This window comes from Trifolium pratense, linkage group LG3 (assembly GCF_020283565.1).
Source record: "Trifolium pratense cultivar HEN17-A07 linkage group LG3, ARS_RC_1.1, whole genome shotgun sequence".
Classification (NCBI taxonomy): Eukaryota; Viridiplantae; Streptophyta; class Magnoliopsida; order Fabales; family Fabaceae; genus Trifolium; species Trifolium pratense.
This window is the reverse complement of record NC_060061.1, coordinates 778,586-797,968: the sequence shown is the minus strand read 5'-3', so window position 1 is coordinate 797,968 and position 19,383 is coordinate 778,586. Positions and strand designations below refer to the sequence as shown.

At 34.9% G+C, this 19,383-nt stretch overlaps 2 protein-coding genes across 3 annotated transcripts; one reads left to right on the top strand and one right to left on the bottom strand.

Moving 5' to 3' along the window:
- Nucleotides 1–183: 183 nt before the first annotated feature.
- Nucleotides 184–7,603, bottom strand: LOC123918211 (probable methyltransferase PMT11). Its single transcript, XM_045970199.1, has 9 exons — nucleotides 6,555–7,603; nucleotides 6,047–6,196; nucleotides 5,576–5,846; nucleotides 5,286–5,396; nucleotides 4,714–4,873; nucleotides 2,006–2,263; nucleotides 1,793–1,915; nucleotides 1,600–1,677; nucleotides 184–821 (listed from the first exon to the last, which is right to left on the bottom strand). The coding sequence occupies exons 1-9, from the start codon at nucleotides 7,248–7,250 to the stop codon at nucleotides 605–607; spliced, it is 2,064 nt and encodes a 687-aa protein (XP_045826155.1). The 5' UTR covers nucleotides 7,251–7,603; the 3' UTR covers nucleotides 184–604.
- A 3,541-nt stretch (nucleotides 7,604–11,144) lies between these two features.
- LOC123918210 (BTB/POZ and MATH domain-containing protein 3) lies at nucleotides 11,145–17,354 on the top strand. Of its 2 annotated transcripts, none has more exons than XR_006812723.1 (4): nucleotides 11,145–11,811; nucleotides 11,912–12,260; nucleotides 13,068–14,104; nucleotides 14,809–17,354. XR_006812723.1 is itself a non-coding variant. In XM_045970198.1 (4 exons), exons 1-4 carry the CDS (start codon nucleotides 11,426–11,428, stop codon nucleotides 16,897–16,899), a joined length of 1,227 nt encoding a protein of 408 aa, XP_045826154.1. In that variant the 5' UTR covers nucleotides 11,145–11,425; the 3' UTR covers nucleotides 16,900–17,354. The 2 variants fall into 2 exon arrangements, 1 of the variants encoding a protein (XP_045826154.1); XM_045970198.1 differs by having other exon boundaries at nucleotides 13,068–13,344; nucleotides 16,685–17,354.
- The last annotated feature ends 2,029 nt before the right edge of the window (nucleotides 17,355–19,383 follow it).

Sequence of the window (19,383 nt, the reverse complement as noted above, 5' to 3'; positions counted from 1 at the left end):
ATTAAGCAACCAAAACAAGACAAGGAAGACAATCTTCAATCAGCAGAAGTTAAGGTAAACATAACTAATTTGAACACAGCAACACTCACTATTCTTTCGATATGAACAACTAGGCAACTAGAAAATGAATTTCTAAAATTACAACTTCATAAATAACAGCTAAAATAAAAATTATCAACAGAATTTGTGAGTAATGCTCGAATCACATTCGAGGGAATTTCCTTCTGTCGAAACATGATGAAATCCCAACAGCTTCACTTAGTGCACATTGTATTTTAGATTACAAAACATAAATAGCAGGTATTGGACTTTGTAGTAAACATCATTGAATAATATAACAGATGCGCCCTACGTAGAGTTTTGTATTTGTAATATTATACAGATAAATTAAATTATACAAATATGTTAAATGTCGCAGTCGACCTATCCAGCTGTTTGGGATCCTTATGCCTAACCAGTAGTATAAATAAATAAACAATTGTGCACCACCTCTTGTGAGGAAGTGATACTTCTACACTTGCATCTTCGCGTACTTCTCAAATGACTAATTTGCCTTGTTATCGCCGGGGATGACTGTATAAAAAACATGTTACATGCTACCACCTCATTGCTTCGAAGCGCGTAGCAGATGTTTATCACAAACCAAGATCCTATAACTTGCATGAGGTCCCTCGGCTGTGTCTCGTAGTGTCGTGTGCCAGCCTATTGCTTTGGCAATCTCTTGAAGTTCATCCATTATGGCAAGAGAATCGCGGATGTATACACGTCCACCAGGTCTTAGTATCCGATCCATCTCAACCATAATTGATGACACATTGCATCTGGTAGAGAGAAATGTAGCATATCGTAAAATTACACATGATCACATTGATACGTATCTTATTTCAATTAGCACTGAAGTACTAGTGAAGTCAGAATACATGCTCTAAGTGAATGATCAAATAAGAGTACTTGCTCTAAATGAACAACGAAATATGTAAGGGTCTGTTTGGTAAAAATAAGCTATAAGCTAGCTGATAGCTGATAAGCTAGCTGATAGCTGAAAAGCTAGCTTATAGCTGATAGCTGAAAAGCTAGCTAATTGAAATTAAAGTGTTTGGTAAAATTAGCTTTTAAAGTGGTTAATAAATATAAAATGACATAATTGTTAGTGGGTAGTTTCTTTTTTAGAGTGGGTAGTTATTAAATTAAAGGGTAAAAATGGAATAAAGTGTAAAAAGCTATAAGCTATAAGCTCAAACGCTACTTGAAATAGCATCTGAAAAAAAGCTATAAGCTAGTAAAAAAAGCTTGTTACCAAACACCTCTAATTTTTTGAAACAAGCTTATAAGCTCATATAATAAGCTATAAGCTAGCTTATTTGTGTTACCAAACACACCCTAAGTTGTTTCAAGATGCACAGATATGTAGATTGGGAGATTCCCATAACAGTCTTAAAATTTATTAATGCTAATATATGCTCATTTAAGGCAAGAATGATAACACAATGGATATTGAAATCACCATAAAATACTCATTTATCTTGCCAGCGGCACAAAACAAATACAATAAAAATTAGCCAAAGAGATAAAATAGCTAAGAAGTAGAGAAAATGGTACCTTTTCTTCTCGACTGAAAGCAGATTTGCTGCATGCAGGAAATCATAAGTTCTTGGATAGGTGTCAAATGGTTCACACCTATAGCATAAATTATGAAATATTATTACATGCCAACACAAAAGTAATGTGGAGGATACATTACCACATGAGAACACTTGTGTTTTATATATCTTGAATAAAGTTAGTAGTGTACCAGTCATGCATGACTCCAATTAATCCGCGGTCGTATATGACAGGCAAGGTGTTTGAACCACTAACAGGAACGACATTCATAACCCAGCAGTCAAGTTTCTGCGCAATCAATGCTGCTGCAAATCTGTAAAGCAAACCAATATATTGAATATAGATATCAGAAAATCCCTAATGTATATTCACAACAAGAAAGCAAATAAGACATAAGCAGTACCCTCCAAAACCTGCCCGCATGTCCATAACATTTCTTAATGCCATCTTCTTCCAGCGCATAGAACGAACATAGCCTGCTATTATCTCATTCCAGTACTTCGATTCTGCCTTAAATAGCTCTTTTCTGGATGTAAAAGCATCAAGTTTTATGCTTTGAAGCCTATTGGGTGGGGTTTGCAAACGTGCAGGCCAATCGGTAACTTTGGCTTCATATTCATTCTTAGGCAATTCAGAGATGCATGCTTTTAGATCAACATACCTAGATTAGTAAACCAAATAATAAATCAACATAAATGAGCCATTAAATTTAATAATAACACTTAAGATGGATGAAAAGCTATCATGCAGCTTCAGCAAAAATTATTGATACGTCATCTTTAGATTTCTTCCTCATGAGCAGCCTAGATGCCAAGAGTATAAGCAGAAAAAGTATTCTACATCTACAATATTGCAAATAAAAATCGAAAATACATGTACAAACAGGGGGCACAGCCAACTCTTTTGCTTCCATGATCTATTGCAGAGTTCCACATTATTTTATGAGATAATACAATCTTTAGAAAATGAAAAACCACATTCACAGCGAAATAACCATTTCTGCATTCTTATATACCATCATTTAATTTCCTTTTTTCCCTTTTTCTTATCACATTTATTTTTTTCTTTTTCAACCACAAGGGTTGAACATGCTTCAGTAATTCACCACCTAAAAGGCTAACCTATTAGAAGAAAGTATAAAATAAATTGAAAAGTAGAAATTTATAACACAAAGGCTTTCTATTCACTTTCTGAAATGGCAAGCATTACATTCAACCCTTACAATCTTGCTTCTTATTACTTATTTGGTGACTCATGTATATGTATATACATTGTATATTCCCCTTTCAATATATCACATAACTTCGGGATATTATGTTGTTGGTTATTTAATGTTAAGGCGGGCCTCATGGTCAAATAGATCGATTTAAAGCTCGCCTAGTGGCGAAGGGATACACTCAAGTTCATGGTCAAGATTGCAGTGATACTTTTTCTCCAGTTACGAAAATGGCATCTGTTCGTCTTTTTTTTTTTGGCCATGGCTGCAATGAAACGTTGACCTTTATTTCAGTTGGATATCAAGAATGCATTCTTGCATGGTGACTTGGAAGATGAGATTTACATGGAGCAACCTCTTGGATTTGTTCCTCGGGGGGAGTGTAATCTCGTATGCAAATTGCATAAGTCTTTGTATGGCTTGAAACAATCACCTCAGGCATGGTTTGGAAGATTTAGCAAAGTCTTGCAACAATTTGGGATGATCCTTTGTGAGGCTGATCACCCCGTTTTTACTAAATGCTCATCATCAAATAAATCTATCTACCTTGTGGTTTATGTTGATGACATTGTGATTACAGGTGATGACAATGAGTATCAAGGCTTTAAAACAACACCTATTTCAGAACTTTCAGACTAAGGACTTGGGGGGTCCTCTTCATTACTTTCTTGAGATTGAGGTAGCTCAATCGAAGTCTGGTATTGCTATCTCTCAAAGGAAGTATGCACTTGATATCTTGGAGGAGACAGGTCTTACAGATTGCAAACCTGTTGATACTCCTATGGACCCTAATGTAAAGCTTCTTCCTAATCAGGGGGAGCCCTATTCTGTTCCAAGTAGATACTGGAAACTTGTGGGAAAATTGAATTATCTCACCATGACTAGACCCGACATGTCTTTTCCAGTCAGTGGGTAAGTTGGTTCTTCAACTCTCCTTGTGACAGTCATTGGAATGCAGTTATTCGGATTCTTATGTACAACAAAGGATCGCCCGAAAAAGGGCTTGTTTTTTACTGATAGAGGCAACACCAATATTATCGGATATTCAGATGTGATGGGCAGGAGATGCAAGTGATAGATGGTCTACATCAGGTTATTTGTTTTCATTGGTGGAAACTGGAAATGTGATTTCATGGAAAAGCAAAAGGCAAACTGTTGTTGCTAGATCGAGTAAAGAGGCTGAGTATCGAGCTATAGCTCATGGCACATGTGAGCTTTTGTGGTTAAACCACTTGTTGCAGGAACTTCATTTTTGTGAAATTGGCCTGATGGAACTTGTTTGTGATAACCAGTTAGCTTTGCACCTCTCCTCCAATCCAGTTTTTCACGAGAGGACAAAGCATATAACTTTGACTGTCACTTTCTTAGAGAGAAGATACTCACAGAGGTATCATCAAAACATCTTTTGTCAACTCCAAAGATCAACTTACTTGTTATCTTTACAAAATCTCTATGGAGTCCTCGTATAACCTACATATGTGACAAGATGGATGCATATGATATATACGCACCACCTTGAGGGGGAGTGTTGAGATATTTTATATTTATGATTAGTATCTTTTAGGATATTATGTTTTTATATCTTGATTAATTATTTAGTGACTCAATTATATGTATATATATACATTATATATTTCCCTTTCAATATATGAAAATCACATAACTTCAGTTTCAAGTAAACATAACATAACAAAAATGCACCTAGTTTTACATATAATTTTTGTGGCTTATCAAAAAAAAAAAAAAAAAAAAAAAAAAAAAAAAAAAAAAAACATATAATTTTTGTGATACTCATAGATGGATGAAAATTGATGGACTTTAACTATGGATCTCCTATAAAAAAAAATGTATATAATTATAATCATCACAAGATCTAAAAAGCTTGAAAACAATACCAAACATTGTCAGGGTCATCACTTGGGTCGCATAGAGGAGGTTTAGTTCCTGCCTCGCGGTTTAAATAGCAGCTATTGTCAAAAGGTTTCTGCCATACTGCAATGTACCCATCTTTTTTCAAAAACTTCCAGCAGAGTCGAGTTGTAAGATTAAGCATTTCTGGAGACAACAAAACCCAAAGTTACATTACACTCATCGTGGTACAGACAGACGGCTTTTGTTATTATTAATGAGGTAGAAAAACCCCCAATAACTTATCGATTGTTCAAGTCAGTTAAAGCAAGTAGCAGAAGGGGCTGTCTAAGAATGAAAAAGTATTTCACACTATAACAGTTTAGAATGCTTCTCCTCGGGTCATAGCATATAAGACGCGGAACAAAAAAAAAGTTTAGAAATAAAGAGCAAAGGACAACACAAAAGATCAAATTTTTTGGTTCAAATAACAAACAAATTGTTGAAAGAGGTATAGGTCAAAGATACAGTATTGCAGAATACTGAAATTCAATATTATCATATCTAAAAAGCTTCAATAAATTCAATCTAAACGGAAACAAACTCGTTTGAACTATACCTTCCCATTGTTCTTCTAAAACTTCTTCGTGCTTATAAACCGGCTGGGCAGCCCATACAAAATACCCTCCTGCTCTTAGCATCCTATTAACTTCAAGCAGCAATATCCCATCTTCATCACAAGCAAACAAGTTTTAAGCATCATAATGCAAATAACAACATTGAGATATCATTATCAATAGTAACAGTTCCAACATTGAATCTCTAGTCCTCTACTGGTTGACTACGAATCTCTTCATATCATTATTACAAAGAATTATTGCACATTATACAAGATAGGACAACACATACCATCTCGAGTCCAATTAATTCTACAGCGTGAACAGTGTATCAAGTCGAAAGCTTGACTTGGATATAATAACCGTCTAGTTGCAAATGCTGCCACCATGGCCGGCACCCCACGCTCAAGAGCAAACTGAATCTGATTCTCATGAACATCCTTGGGAGCTACAGACAAGGTCACAACATTCCGTTGCAGTAAATACGCACCAAAACTAGCCACCCCACAGCCAACATCAAGAGCAACTCGTATATGCCGACCAAATGTAATTTCAGGAATCATCTGCAAAACAAACATTCAACATCAACACTACAAGATACACCTATACTGTCCCAAAACAAAGGTGAAATCAAAATACATAATATAACGAGATCTAATTTATATACACCAAGAGTCTAAACATATTTTACACAAACGTCCAATCATATTTCACCGTCTTGCAACCATGAAATGTAATGATTAAACTCAATATAGTAAGTAACCTTAGCAATATGGTCCAAGTATTCATTTGCCCCGTGTATAAATTGTGTACCACCTCCCGGAAATTTAAACTTATTTTTGTCTCTTGAAATCCAGTTTTGGCCACCTTTATCTTCAACAAGACGAGTATGAGGAACATTACTGAACCAAACCTACACCAAAAAAAAAAAAGAAGCTAATTCAATGTTATGAGCGCATACAAAGAACCCGTTTGGATAGACTTATTTTTTAGCCTATGTAAAAACAACTTATGCAAATAAATTAGCTTTTATGTCTTATTCATAAGTTCGTCAAGGCAGTTTATGAAAAAACAGCTTATATGAAGATACAATTTTTGTTAGTGAGAACTTATGAATTAACACAAAAACTTATTTATTTGCATAAGCTATTTTTCATAAGCTCAGAAATAAGTTAATCTCAACTGGCCCAAAATCAAAATCCTCCAAATTGAAACATGAACAACCTATTTAGCTTAATTGAAATAAAAAACAATAAAAACAAAATTTTAACCTCATCTCGGCTTTTAGGCCATGGAATTGGGGCACGGTACCCTTTAGGTGCAGGAACCAAACAATTCAAGTTCAACCTTTTACCTTCTTCAGGACAATGCCGTTCAAATCTTTCACCTTTCTCAGTCGACGGCAACTTCTTAATCGCTTCCACATTATCCAAACAAGGTATATACTCACTCATATCTCTACTACACAACCCAAATTTCTTAATCACAAATTTCGTAACACTCTCAGAACCTTCTTTCTCAACCTGCGTTTCATTAACCCAATCATCCACCATTTCCGGATCAAAACTCCCAACCTCAAACTCCTCCGACATCGTTCCATTCTCATTCACGATCCCGAATTTCTCAACCGAATCATCCACCGCCGGAGGTGGAGGTGGCGGTTGTGTCTCCGGCGGTGGTTGTGTCGCCGGCGATGGTTGTGTTAGGGTTTTTTCAGGAACTTTTTCTACATCATTGTGATCAATTAATGAAGAAACATTGAATGATTTGTTGAAATTAGGTGAAATTGAAACTTCGTGATTGGAATTGGGATCTGAGTCGGAATCTTGTGTGAAGAAAATGAGCTGTTGATAGCCATCGGACCAGTGTTTACCTAAGTAGAAGAAAGTGATTGAAATGAAAAAGAAAGCACCGATCTTGAGAGCGTGTGTTGTTCTGAGAAATTCTAGATTAATTGGTGATTTCATAGTTTAATTTATGGATCATAGAATAATGGGTTTCAGTCAAAATCTTTCTTTTTCTCACTATTACTTCATGAATGAATGAATGAATGAATTAAACCATATCTGAAAGATGAAGAACAAGAGTGTGAGTGTGTGTTTATGTTTAAAGTTGTAGTACTATTTTTTTTGGTGCTCGTTAAACTAAATAAAGTTTAAAGTTGTACACTTGTACTAGTATTAATCACTAATTAATGAGGACAGTTCATTAAACCGATTTTAAACTAAATAATTACTCCAGCAGTGTCAACCGGGTTTCCTTCTTAAATTATTGTTTTTTAAGGCAAAAATAGACAACGTTGATAATTGCTTTTTTCAATAAATTAATAGGAAAGAGGTTGGGACAAGCATATATAGATGGCAAACCACCTTCATGACAACGTGCTAGTATTTATGGAAGTGAAGAAATAAAACTATCTTTGAAGCTGACTTCAGAAGGCCGAATAATCCAACTTTATTGATCCAGAGATTCATTAAAGATATTTGAGACTCCAAAATGAAGTCTTTCCACAAAGGGCCTAAATTGAAGGACACTGTCTGCATAGGATGAAAGCGACCATGCGAAGGATGGGTCAAACTCAACAGCGATGGTGCGTGCAAGAATAAGGGAGAGTTTGCTGGTTGCGGTGGTCTTTTTCGAGAATCAGATGGTAGATGGATTAAAGGCTACACTAAGAAGATTGGAACTTGTGATGCATTACATGATGAGATGTGGGGTGTATTTTTGGGTTTAGACATGGCTTGGAGAGGAACACTTTTCTCATCATATAGTGAAAAATGACTCAAAGATATTGATTGACATGATCTCTGACGATTTCAATTTTAATGGGAATATCCCAATTTTAGTTCAACGTATCATGAAGCTGCTAAATATGAATTAGCATGTGCGAATCAACCATAACTAGCGCGAAGGAAATCGAAGTGCTGATTGGCTTGCTAACTCTAGCATTACGATGGATATTCGAATTTGATCATTTTGGAGTTTACTCCAAGTGAGCTGCAACAAATTCTCTTTGATGATATTTCTGGAACTTGCATGCCTAGAAATTTGAAGTTAATGATGTAGTTTCTTTCTTTCTTGGGCTTTGCCCTCTATTGTACCAAAAAAAAAGAATATAAGTTATGCGACATTACATGATAATCTTGCATGTGCATGAGTTTGCTTTCATAAGCTTTTTTTTTTTCCTTTCTAAATGTTGCTTGTTTGGTTTAAATTGACGTAATTCCTCCGTGACACTTTATAAGTAAAAAATGTACTTTTTAGGTTTATTGTATATTTAATGTATTTGGTTATATTATGGACCAGATACTTTTTTTTTTGGTCGAGTATGGATCAGTTACATTAAATATACAATAAACCTAGAAAGTGCATTTTTGCTTATAAAATATTACGGAGGGAATATTAATTTTTATTTGTTGATTTATTGATTTAGCTAATGACTAGATCGTAAACGAAGCAGATATAATGACATAGTAGATTTTACAATCATTTTGATTTTATTATATTATTTACGAGATGAATATATAATTTTATATTATTAACTAGAATGTTGCGAGTTCAGCTTTATCATTTTATTTTTTTTGGTAAAAACAGATTTATCATTTTATTTTTAATGATGTTGAATTTGCGCGCGTATTTAATGTATTCTACCAATTTAAATAAATACTGTATCTTTTTATTTTGATAAAAAAAACAAAAACAATTGTTTGTTAAAACAGGTTTACACTATCACTAAAAAATCAACGTCTTTTGAAAGAAGTTTGAATCACGCTTTTCTCTCATCTTATGTTAAAATGAAACTAATTTTAATCTATTGTAAAAAAATCTATTTTTGTGAAAATAATTAATTTTAAGGTATGTTAAACGGTGTCCCCGGAACAATGGCTAAGGAAATAAAAATGGATTCAAAAATAAAAAAATTAATTTTAAATAGAAGATATTCTTTTTTTAAAATCTGAAAGCATCGAATAAATACATTACTTTCAACATTATATTACCAGTTTCTTTTTTTAATTATCATTATTCTGTAAGTATTGTTTAGCATTTCACTTAATTTTAAGTCACTATTTTATATAGCGAGCCCCTATTACAGACCTCAATTTTAAGAGACCACGAGCTCGATAAATTACATCATATCATCATTGCAAAGTACACATTTTGTGGGGCCCACAAACATTTTGTGCACTCGTGGTCTATACTCTCTTTTGGGGTCCTAAAACTCATCTATAACCATTGCATGAAAGTTTCTCTTCCCATCCCCAACGTTTGTTTTATACCCATAGACTGATGTTTTTGCCCCTCAAAGATATTTCGGTTTATACGAACCGAAGGTTTAAAAAGCTTCGGAAAATAGAAACTGCTCGCTTATTTTTTCGGGAAACGTTTACCAAAGTTGACTGATATGGAAAAAGAAGTGTAACTCCTATAATGGCATATTGTACAAATTTGTTTTGTAGGTTGATCCATGAAAACAACACGGTAGGAAAATAGTTGAACATACTTACAGATTTAGGATGTGCACAGAAAATATCCAAAAGAATTTCAATTTCAGAGTCACCAACGAATCCAAATTTGAAAAAATAGTTGTTATCCTCAAGTTTTTTGAACAGGTGTTGCATTTCAGTCATTGACAACCTAGTTGCAACTTTTAATCTATGAGAGACATTGTACACTTGCGGATATTACATTTATAGGCAAGACCGAATTCATTGCCATTTCGTCCAAAAACTCATTCTTTTGAGGTTTCAAACGACCAACAACGAGATTACCTTTCAGCTCTTTATCCAACTCATGGTTGCGTAAGCCGGACACACCGGTTAAATGTCATTCCTTTGATGCATGAAAATAACCACAAAGTCGAAATGGACATCAGCATTTCCTCGTTTCCGTTTGATCAAGTTTTAACTTCTTGTTGGTTGGTTTGTTCACACCACCCATTTCCCAACCCAACACAAAATATGACTTTCTCCTCTCGATTATCTCAATTACAATTGCAAATCGTAACTTCACAGCTACGCCACGAGCTGATTTAATCGTCTACTCTTGATCCTTAGTTGTTTTATAAGTCACAAATGAGAACTTGTATCAATTTCTATTGGCGAAGGTTTACAATTGATACAGTGAGCTTCATACACCTTGCTTGTATCAATAACTGTTGGTATCACTTATTTTATACTTTAGGGTGCGTTTGATTCGTAAAACAGCAAAGGCTAGACAGAACAGTACAGGCCAGAACAAAATAATATAGGACAGGACAAAACTGTACCAGAGAGATACAGGACGATATTATTTTTATATTCGAAAATAAAATGAGTATTTTCGTATTTTTTATAGTTGTAGTATGGACAAAAAGTTGTCCCGTGGTTCAATGAGGGACAAAAAATCTTGTTTTTGTCTCTAATTTGTCAATCAAACATGATACAACAAAAGTTATCCTGTCCAGTCCCCTGTTTTTTGGCCGATCAAACGCACCTAAATATTGGATTTGGATACTCTTATATTGGTCATGGGATAGTAATATTCATTTTTTTCTCTCTTCTTAAATCCTTTTTGTTGTTTATGATTTATCAATCATTGGATGAAGAAAAGAAGAAATAACATAAAAGAAAAAGTTGAAGATGATCCAAATCAAAATCAAAATATTATAGGGTTTACACCATTATGAATTTCATTGCTCAACAAAAAAAAAAAGTAGTATGAATGATGCTAGTGGGATGAAACCAATCGTTAGTTGATCCGATGATGTTTAACACTGAACTTGTTAGAAAGAACTACAATTCAATCATCTAAAATAATTTGATGTCACAACTGATGCCGAATTAGATTAAATGCCGTCGTAAAAACAAGAAAAGAAATAGTGGGAAGAAGTGAGCGCGTTACCGTTGGCAGAAGAATCATGTAAATAAATAAATAGAGCGAAAAACAACGAAAAGTGAATCCTTTCCTTTCTATCTCTCTCTCTCGTCACCAATTTTCGTATCGTAATTCGTAACTTCTATATCCGTTTGATTCTACCACGCAAGCCTCAATTCAATTTCAATTCTACACTTCATCACTGTCCCCTAACCCTAATTCCCAACTTCATCACGAGGTCGGGAAATTAGGGTTTCATTCAACAATCCATGTTCAATTAATCAAAAAAATGGAAGAACGAAAGGGGAAATCATGGGAAGAGTGGTCATGGTCACGTTCTGTAAGCGAAACAGTAAATGGGTCACACGAATTAACAATAAAGGGTTATTCTTTGGCTAAAGGAATGGGTGCTGGAAAATACATCACCAGTGATACTTTCAGCGTCGGTGGTTACGATTGGGCTGTTTACTTCTACCCTGACGGGAAAAACCCTGAAGATAATTCTATGTATGTTTCTGTTTTCATCGCACTTGCTAGTGATGGTACTGATGTTAGGGCTTTGTTCAAGTTAACTTTGCTTGATCAAACTTCAAAGGGTAATCATAAAGTTCATAGCCACTTCGATCGTCCACTTGAAAGTGGTCCTTATACTTTGAAGTACAGAGGAAGCATGTGGTTCGTAATTATACATTCAATTGATGATAATTATAAGAATTTTTTATTTTTAGGGTTTTGAATTTAGTGTAATTGATTTTTTGGATTTTGTGTGTTTTAGGGGTTACAAGCGTTTTTTTAGGAGGTCGTTGTTGGAAACATCGGAGTATTTGAAGGATGATTGTCTTGTTATGCATTGTACGGTTGGTGTTGTTAAGACGCGTTTTGAAGGATCCAAACAGGGTGTTATTGTGCCTGCTCCTGATATGGGTAGAGATTTTAAGAGTTTGTTTGAATCTCAAGTTGGTTGTGACATTGTTTTTAATGTCAAGGGTGAAAGTTTCAAGGCTCATAAGTTGATTCTTGCTGCTCGGTCGCCTGTGTTTAGAGCTCAGTTTTTTGGACTTGTTGGGGATCCTTCTTGTTTGGAGGAAGTAGTGGTAGAGGATATTGAACCCTTTATCTTCAAGGTAGGTTGTTATCATATATACTGATATATCTGGATATTGAAATGATTCTGCATTCTTAAAGTTATAAGAAATGGAATGTTTAATCCCATTTGTAATATATGAATCACTGGTTCGCAATTGGCTTTGGTATGTGGTACGCGTTCGGGTATGTGTGGGGTATATAAAGCAGTTGTACTGCTTCCCTTGTTCGGCTAATTGGCTTTCTGCTTTTAGCTGTTATGTATTAGCCATTTTTAATCTTGAGCGATTTCCATGCTTTGGTACTTGGTTTTCAGTGAATTGTGTACAAATTCTAAGGAACCAATTTGCAAAAGAACCATGAATTGGTATCCACAAACCAATTTGTGGTTCTCCACTAAGTGCAACGAATTATGTGACTATGATATGAACACAAATAATCTATTTGCATTTGTTTATGAAGCAGATAGTTGGAATTGTGTGTATATTAATATTATCAAAATAATTGTTTGTGAGTTGTCTCTATTCAAAATAAACAGAAAGGGTTTAATGTTTACTGCATTTAGTATAGACTATAGAGAGTGCTATATGTTAATGAAATGCGTACTTCACTGGAGTCTTTTATTGAACAGTGACAGCTGATTACTTCAATTATGATCCCATAGACCCATACCATTCTATTAAATTGGAGAGTTGTGGCTGGTTTTTTAAGATATTGTTCTTACTGTACAGTCTTCTCTGTGTTGTGTGCTTTTGCTTGCGGACAACATCTGACTGAAGCAACTATTCTTTCATGCATTATTGTTAAGCAGATTGATCGAGTGAAAATCCTGTTATTGTTTTTTCCAGGCAATGCTTCTCTTCATTTACTCGGACAAACTTCCTGGCATATATGATGTTATGGGCTCAACACCTATGTGCTCTTATACTGTCATGGTGCAGCATCTATTGGCTGCTGCTGATCTCTATAATCTTGACAGGCTAAAAACATTATGTGAATCAAGATTGTGTGAAGAAATCAATACTGAGAGTGTAGCCACAACTCTTGCTCTGGCTGAGCAACACCACTGTCCACAGCTCAAGGCAATCTGTTTAAAATTTATTGCAAATCCAACAAACTTGGGAGGTGCGTATTGTTGAAGGTTATTGTTTGTATGTTGTTTCTGATGATAATGCAGGGGTTTTATTTGGTAGTATAACACAGCCTTCTGATAGATCTAGAATTTACGGGTAAGTGAGGGATAGTATATACTGAATATAACTTATATTATAGTCAACAACATTCTGAGAATAACATTCTGCAGAGTTGGTTATCAAGTTAGGGAGGGAGGAAAGGAGGTAAGGAACCATATAAGTACGCTTAAGTAGATATTTTGTGAAAAGAACATTTTTTTTTTTTGAACAAGCTGAAAAGAACATGGTTATCTGTGTGCTTATGCGTAAATTGCGACATTCATGTATTAATATTTTGCATGAACTGTTTTAGCCCTTTTTTATGTACACGAAGTTGCAAATTATCGTTCATCATCGATGTCTTCAGCTTGCTTGAGTGAGAAATGCGTTATTTTGCTTGGGCATATTGCCGCAAGTTTGGAAAATAACGTGTAAGCTTGTCTATTGAAATAACATTCATCTAGACACATGTGCACTTATGTACTGTTTACAATGTTGCTAATGGGTGTTGTTCTGAGCTATGTTATTTAACTACATTACATATGTGAATTATTTTTCATAAATCCGTTGCTCGTTCAATTAACAAAGTTATTTCCTAACTTATTCAACGAGGGGGATGATTCTAGTTTTAGTTAGGGGTCGACACAAATGTCAACGTCTGAATGAACACTGAGATGCCCGGAAAATAAAAGTCGTTTGAGATAAATGGGTAGGTGGATCTATGTTGTTAATCTCGGATAGCGGCGTGTAGCGCCGACCCTCAAAAATGCTATTGCGGTATAGCGGGTAGCGCTATAGTGGTATAGCGGTCATGTACAAATTAAACATAAATTCCAACATGCATAAAATAGAAAAATACCCAAAATTAAAAGGACTTTCTTACTTAATAATTATACTAAATATTGTCATTTACCATCAAAATAGGTTCTAAATAAAGACTAATAACATTCCATGATTTTATTTCTCCCGATATCCCCAACTAATGCTTCTTTGCTCTTGTTATTCCTCCATTGGAAGGGTGAAAACAAAAATCACAAATAATTGTTTTCTTGCTGCTGTCTTTATAAGAATTCCACTTGCAACCTATATCAAGGTCGTCATCAGTAGGCTTAATGAAGCCTCTGTTATCAGCAGTTCTAGAAGATGGTGCCATTGCGCTACCAAACCGCTCACTTATGATTTATTTTCAAAATAAGGATTTTCATCAATTTTTTTCCCTCCAAAACGCTAAAGCGGTCAAATAGCGCTACCAAACCGCTACGCCACCGCTACCAAAACGCTATTTTCCTGCAAATAGCTGCCGCTATTTCCGCTTCTCTAAATAGCGGAAAGCAGCCTTATAGCATAGCAGAGAGGTGGTAAAACGCTACGCTATAGCGCTATCGCACGCTATAGCGCCGCTATTAACATCCTAGAGGTGGATGGTAGAATCAATTTGGAACGAATATTGACTGTTGGGTCCGGATCGCTAAAACCTGTTCCGTCGGTGACCAAACCTGGGCGATATACAGGATATAACATACTTAAAAGTCACTAAGATGTGATGACTCACCGGCTACATCACACTGATCGCAGTTGCATCAACTTGCGTTATTGGTAACCAGCGAGCTACTTTGCTGATAATGTTTTATGAAGGAAAAGACTGGCCAGCTGTTTTATATTTTGAGGCTTGAGCTATTAAATCTCCGCTGAATATCAGCAAAAGTTGGTTTGTAGTTCTAATTTCAAATTAGGACCTTTCTGTAAAAGAAAAAAAACTACTAGTACCGTGGATGAAAAATAATAAATAAAATAGAGGGTGAGAGAGAAGTAGGGAGAAGGGAGAGGATGAACAATTCTTCATCAGTTGTACGACTGTTTAGTGTAAGTCGTGGCTCTGGTCAGACTGAGCCTCATTCAGTGTCTCTGACCGCAAGCATTGGCAACTCTGCATCTCCCACAAGTCCCACCGCAAGCACTGGCAGCATGCATTTCCCATGGTGCTGGTCTTCTTGCTCTCTTTTTTTACTCATTTCTCGTTTTCATTTGTATTGTTTTGCCCTATTTTTTGGGTTATGGTACTGTTGGATTTCGGCAGCTCCTTGATAATGGAACTGTGGAGGTAGTAAACAAGAATATTTCAACAGTGAAAGAGGATAAATCAATGAATCCAACCAAATCGATGACTCAAACTGACAAAGATGGGTCTAGATGCAGTGAATCCAACCGAAGCTGACTGACGTTCATTAACTGTAGTAATATCCTAAGTATATTAAACACTAATTCTTCTGTAAAAAAAAAAAACCAGTTCTTTTAACCATTGGCGTTACCCTCTAATGATCATTGCTTTTGTCAATTTACACTTCATCTAAACAGTTATGCTTGTACCTCTTTCTTAGGGTGTGTTTAATGGGTATTTTTGTGTGTACCATCTCACTTGATCAATTGATGTTATTTTATTTCTTAATTCAAATTCACTTGATCAATTGATGTACTATATTTTTTTCTTGCTTTGAGAAAGTAATTTTTATATGGCATTACCCCTCTAATAATCCTGGCCTTTGTCAAGTTACACTTTCATCTAAATAGTTATGCTTGTACTGTGTGTGACACACACCATTTCACTAATCAATTGATGTTATTTTTTGGTAATTTTAATTGACTTGACCACTTCATCACTGCTGTTCGCATTACCTTTTCACCACATCCCATGACTAAATTGTGTAATTACTTGTTATTTTGTCCTTTTTATTATCTATGATTATTTATATCATAAAAATACAAGGAAATGGTGATTTGCGTCAGTAGTCCAGATTTCATAATTTGGTGTATTGATTGGTTTTGAAGTTGGTTTGTGAAGTGAAATTTCATGAAATTGTCCCAGCGATTTAGTTGCCGTATGTATGAAAATTATTTTCCAATTCTCTCGAGCAATTTTAGAAGGTAATTTCTATGCATGAAATATCAAGTTTATGTACAATGTTAGTGCATTTGAAAATTGTTTGAATTTGGTATTGATTTCAAGTTCTTGAAATTATTTTTCAATAGTTAGTTTTGAGGCTTTTTCGATTCTCTTCTTGCATCTATTTTGTCAACGAGTCACTTCCTAGATTTTTGAAGGTTTCTTCTTGTAATAAATGTTTGCTTGCTGTTCAGAAACAATAGTTTTTGAGGTTTTTATGACTTGTTATTTAAATTTAAATTTCGCTCACTGCATACTCATAAGGAGTTTATCCCCTTGCTCTTAGTGCTTTTTCGAATCATTGAAATTTCAACTTCTGAATACTCTTTGATGGATATTATGCTTTGTGCAGCTGTAATGCAATCCGAAGCTTTTTTTCATTTGAAAGAGAGCTGCCCCACAATGTTATTGGAATTGCTGGAGACATTTGCGTCAGTGGATGATAACTCAGGTCAGACCCTGAGCAGGAAGAGAAGTGGCAGTAGCATATATGGGCAAGATTTAGCAGATGGAGGGGCAGCAGAATCAATTAATCCAAGTAGTAGGCGTGTTAGGAGGCGATCATAAGAGTGGTTTACATTGTGGATCTTCAACCCTGAAAGATAAACCTCTAGTTGTGGAGCTGTCAACACGAATTATCTACGGTTTTCTTTTCACCTGATTCCACTGCTTTTATTTGTGAAGTTTTTGCCCTTCCTACCTTGTCTCAAAGGGCTACTCTGGACAGCATTTTCAACTGTAGTCTGACATTAGAACAGTTCTAAATTTCTAATGTAGGGTATATCATGTTTGATGAGTATAATAAAAAGTAAATAGTTGATATATTTGTTTGTACAATGATGTCTTAGAAGGAAACACTTTTCCTTATAAGCTATATTATATAGAGTAATGGTAGATTCAATCTGTAGATGACTCCTCTATATAGTTACTGGGTTGTGCTGTGTGTATGTCTAGGGTATGATTCAATCTGTAGATGGATCTTAATATTTGACATTTTTCAGGTCTGATTTGTCTTGCTTTGATCTATGGCCTTGTCTATCTGCATTGTATCTGTAGAGTATTCATACATGAAATAGCTGAAATGTTTAATGAATGAGTAGAGAAAGTAAGAAAAGATTGCAGTTAAGATGTGGTTTCAAGCTATTGATAGAACTACTATTTATTCAGCTCATTGTTTCATAATTCAAACCAAACTGGTAAATCTGACCAAATTGAATCAAAGATTAAGTGTTCTGTCCATTTAATTCAAGAAAAATGACTATTTTAAATTAAGTCAAGGAGAATTGATCAAACTGGTCCAACCCCAACAAGGATGCTGAAGATGAGCAAAATTTCAGCGATTATAAACTATATTGGCTATGATAAACCCCTACAACTACAAGGATGATAGGAACTTGGTGCCCCCTTATTGTCGAGTTCATTTATTCTATTATTAAAGTTTTGGAAATATACAAATTGGTCCAAGTGGATCAAGTAGTAAGGGTCTTGGTCCTCTTAAGCATGTGGTCAGGGGTTCGATTTTTGGCTCATGCGTATGAAAAAAAAATTGGTTGGGAGGGGATAAACCCACTTTGTGTTCTCCACAAGTTTCTCGACGAAGATTAATCATCACTAACGGTGGTGAAAACTTTGTACCGATATCATTGTAACACAATTTTTTTTTGGAAATATATATGTAATGATATGACATTTGGTGGGTCTAATTATTTAATATATATCACCAAATTCTTCAAAACTATAGTAACGGAGAGAAAAAATTGAAAAAAAAAATGGAGAAGATCCTAACTCCTTATTATCGGTGTAGTGCTATTTTATTTTATTTTTACAAAACAAATGTGGCTATTGATATTAGATAAAAATATGTCCTTTACATTTTTTAAGTAACAAATTGATCCTTTAAGATCTGTGATTGGTAAAAAAAAAATGGACAGGGAACGCAAGGAAAATACTCTGCTCGATCAAGGACTATCTGCAATTGAGTAGTATAAATATCAAGTGATAGGGATATTGTTAGTGTGTGTGATTTCTTCTATTCTAGTCTGTAGAGAGAAATTTCAGAACCCCTTTTAAGAAATTTCAGAAACCCTCAATCTCTCCTCAATTTTTGCTAATCGATTGACAAACCCAAAATCTATGCTTCTGTTGTTGTTTCCGCAGTGTATACACGAAGGAGACGGAGAGTCGCCAAACCCATGAATACCACGATTTCTTCGTCGCTCTTTTCTGATCCATTCTACCCGTTCTTCCTTTTTTTTTATTATTCAACAGTATCATCGAAGCTTAAATTATTAGTTCCGAGGTTAATAGAGTGACAATAATACATTGAGGAAAATTCTGATTTCTCTAACAAATAAACAATGTATAAATTTGTCACAACTTTGACTCTTTGGGCATAAATAAATAATGGATTATGTTTCGAATAATCACTTAATTTTGAAGCTCTTTCAAATAGATTTGCATAAAAATCATTTCTGAAATACAATTTTTTGAATTTTTTTTTGTGATTTTGACTATGTTTTGTTCTTCAATAATGTGTGTTTATGTTATATTATGTCAAAATTAGTGATTCGATTTAGAAAAAACGATTATAAAAAAAGTTGTAATATTTTGAAAAACAGTTTTAGAAAAAGGTTACGGTCCCGACAACAGCGAAAAAGGCGCCATGGTGTCCTCAGGAATCACAAAGATGATGTCATAATGGGTTTTTATAGGCAGTTCATAAAAGGTATAAGCTCGACCAAAATGGAATGTCAGGCGATCATTACGGGCCTTGAGAATGTCGCCTGTTTAAGTCTCCATAGAATAGAAGTATTAAGTGATTGTAAGACAGTCACGAATAAATTATTAATTAGAAAACCCAAAGGGAAGCATCGGCACTCACAAAAATTTATGTTAAGCTTTCACAATAAAATCGCTTTTTTACGTTTTCGATTCGTGCCTAGGGAAGCTAATAAGGCAGCAAATCAATTGGTACAAATGGCCTACGACAATGGTACAAATGGCCTACTTTAGAAAAATTGTTCCAAATGATTTGAAATTGAATGATATTCT